General features: G+C 41.7%; 1 protein-coding gene across 1 annotated transcript; it reads right to left on the reverse strand.

Annotated features, from left to right (window-relative positions):
• Window positions 1–252: 252 nt before the first annotated feature.
• On the reverse strand, window positions 253–1,842 carry LOC131041445 (putative UPF0481 protein At3g02645). The gene has a single exon (XM_057973772.2). It carries the CDS (start codon window positions 1,840–1,842, stop codon window positions 253–255), a length of 1,590 nt encoding a protein of 529 aa, XP_057829755.2.
• Window positions 1,843–2,291: the final 449 nt, after the last annotated feature.

Consider the following 2,291-nt stretch of genomic DNA (forward strand, 5'->3'; position numbering starts at 1 on the left):
AAATTATATAATATATGTTTGAAATATTCAATACGCAGTATATTGTTTTCTGCCTCTTTCAAAACCGTCTATGGGAGGATATAAAATCAAAGAGAACAAGCAGATGGCTTTATACCTCTTTGAAACATTGAATAACTAAAACATAAAAGGAAATGATGGAATAGTAATCTGGAAGCACCAGATATTCATGGAATAGATCTAGCATCTAAACATACACCTAAATAAATAAGCAGTTTTTTTAATGATTTTAAGCTACTCACCCGAATTTGAACAGTTGTTAAATAAGCAAACGACCTGTACTACCGTAAGTGACAGAAGGGAGATTCCTCCGAGAAGAGAAGCGACTAACCATGGCTTAGAACAGTGGGCGTTCCAAAATTGAGCCCACAGAACCCTCCACCATTTTCTTCGGTAAGCATTTATAGAGTCTGAAACCATGTCAATCTTTTCATAACTTGGTATGTCGGTTGCTGGAACAGTGACACTGTTCCAGAGCCGAGCCACGTCTTCGTCGCTTCCAAGCTTATTGGCGATGATGCCTCGTCGCCTCAACCGAGCCACGTCCTCACTGGTGTTAATAAGGTCGTTCATGAACACCGCATACCTCGTTATTATTTTCTCTTTATCCTCCCATTGCGTCTCCATCACCAAAAGGTTTCTCAGTATCACCTCCGACCTGTCGTCTACGGTGAACTTAGGCAGGTGCAGTGTTGACTTGCTCTCATTGAAATGTATGTGGCTGATTCCTTCGCCCTTCAATGCCTTGAATTTCAATCCTATCCTATGCAACTCTTCTATAGTTGGAACGTGACGGCCATCCTCCTCTGCTCTACCCCGCAAGTAAGTTCGATAGGATTCCCTCATTAACCAGATGAGTAACCATACAAACCATATGATTAAAACAGGAGAAATGAGAAGAACAAATATTACAACAAATACGAACTTTAGCATATTAATGATATATTTGAATAGCTTCTTTTTGTTTCTCTGAGCATCTCGCCATGCATCCAGGAGTGCTTTATCCTCAGCTTCATCTATAGGATTTTCCTTTGTATGCTCTGTAGTAGGAGATGGGTCTTCTATATTGTCGATCATATATTGACCAAGCATCTGGAGGATATGAATTTTGTTCTTGTAGGTCGGTCTGCCAACTTCCGGCCTTACCTCAATAGGAGATAAGTTTTTCAATGCAGACTCAAACCAGTTAGCTTCCCCGTCCCTCCTCAGATGCAACCTTATATCGTCTAAAATCCGGAGTGGCAACTGATTCTCCAACTTGAACATATCTTTCACTATTTCGTTCAACAAAGGGTGGTGGTTGTCCCTCTTAAGAATATGCTGCAACATGGTCTTCTCTCCGTGATTTGTTCCTGTCCCTTCCTGTCCCTGATTTCTTTCCGTGCCTTCCTCATTTCTTCCATCTTCAAAACTTTGGAGGACTTCTAGAAGGAAGCAGCCGTCTCTTGCCAACAGCCAGGAAAGGCCAACATCCCTATCTTCTTCGGGAAATCTGCCGATGACTTCTATGCCATAGATTTTCTCTAAGCGCTCCATGTGATTGCTCTTAAGATTCTCCACTAACGATTTGAACTGCCCAGGAAATTTGCGGGCGACTTCTGACTTGAAATTTTCCGAGTCACTGAAATTTTCTGAGCGACCAGAAAGAACAAAATGTCGTGGACCGAAGGAGATCTGTTTAGGATGGTAGAATACCTCTGTCTGGTCATTCTTCAAACAGGATGGAACAGCATAAAGGACTTTCTTCTCAAGAACTGCAGGTACGGCCTCTAAACTGTCTATGACGTCAATTGTCCATGTCTTCCAAACGCTCATGTTGGCCATATTTCTGCAACGCAGCCCAGATATTTTGCTTCACTTGCCCAGCTTTTTGAAATAATGCTACCACCGCACTAATTTATTCTAAATTAACTTGTCCAGCTGTTCCGTTATGCCTGCCTACAACACTGGCGCAAAGTTGAAACTTCTAAGCTGTAGATTCGTTCAACGGGGGTCGGAGTGTTTGCATGGAAATTGCAATAATTGACTCGCGACATGTTTTCTGACGTAATAAACACTCTATTTGACGGGAAATTTTGGCATTTTATTTTGTCGGGTAATGTCCAAATCTGAAACATCGAGGAACTCGCATGTTAAAATCGTACAGTGCAAAATACTGGTGACTTATGACCAACGCACGGGAAGGTTCGTCCTCTCAATGTGGCATGTTCGTCTACCTTTCATTAGAGATTTTTATATGTTGCTGATATGGGGAAGAAGTCTAGTTATCATCT

Source organism: Cryptomeria japonica, chromosome 4 (assembly GCF_030272615.1).
Source record: "Cryptomeria japonica chromosome 4, Sugi_1.0, whole genome shotgun sequence".
Lineage (NCBI taxonomy): Eukaryota > Viridiplantae > Streptophyta > Pinopsida > Cupressales > Cupressaceae > Cryptomeria > Cryptomeria japonica.

What these genes read in the sequence shown, in the direction of transcription:
- LOC131041445 (XM_057973772.2), bottom strand. Translation starts at nt 1,842, where the DNA reads ATGGCCAACATGAGCGTTTGGAAGACATGGACAATTGACGTCATAGAC.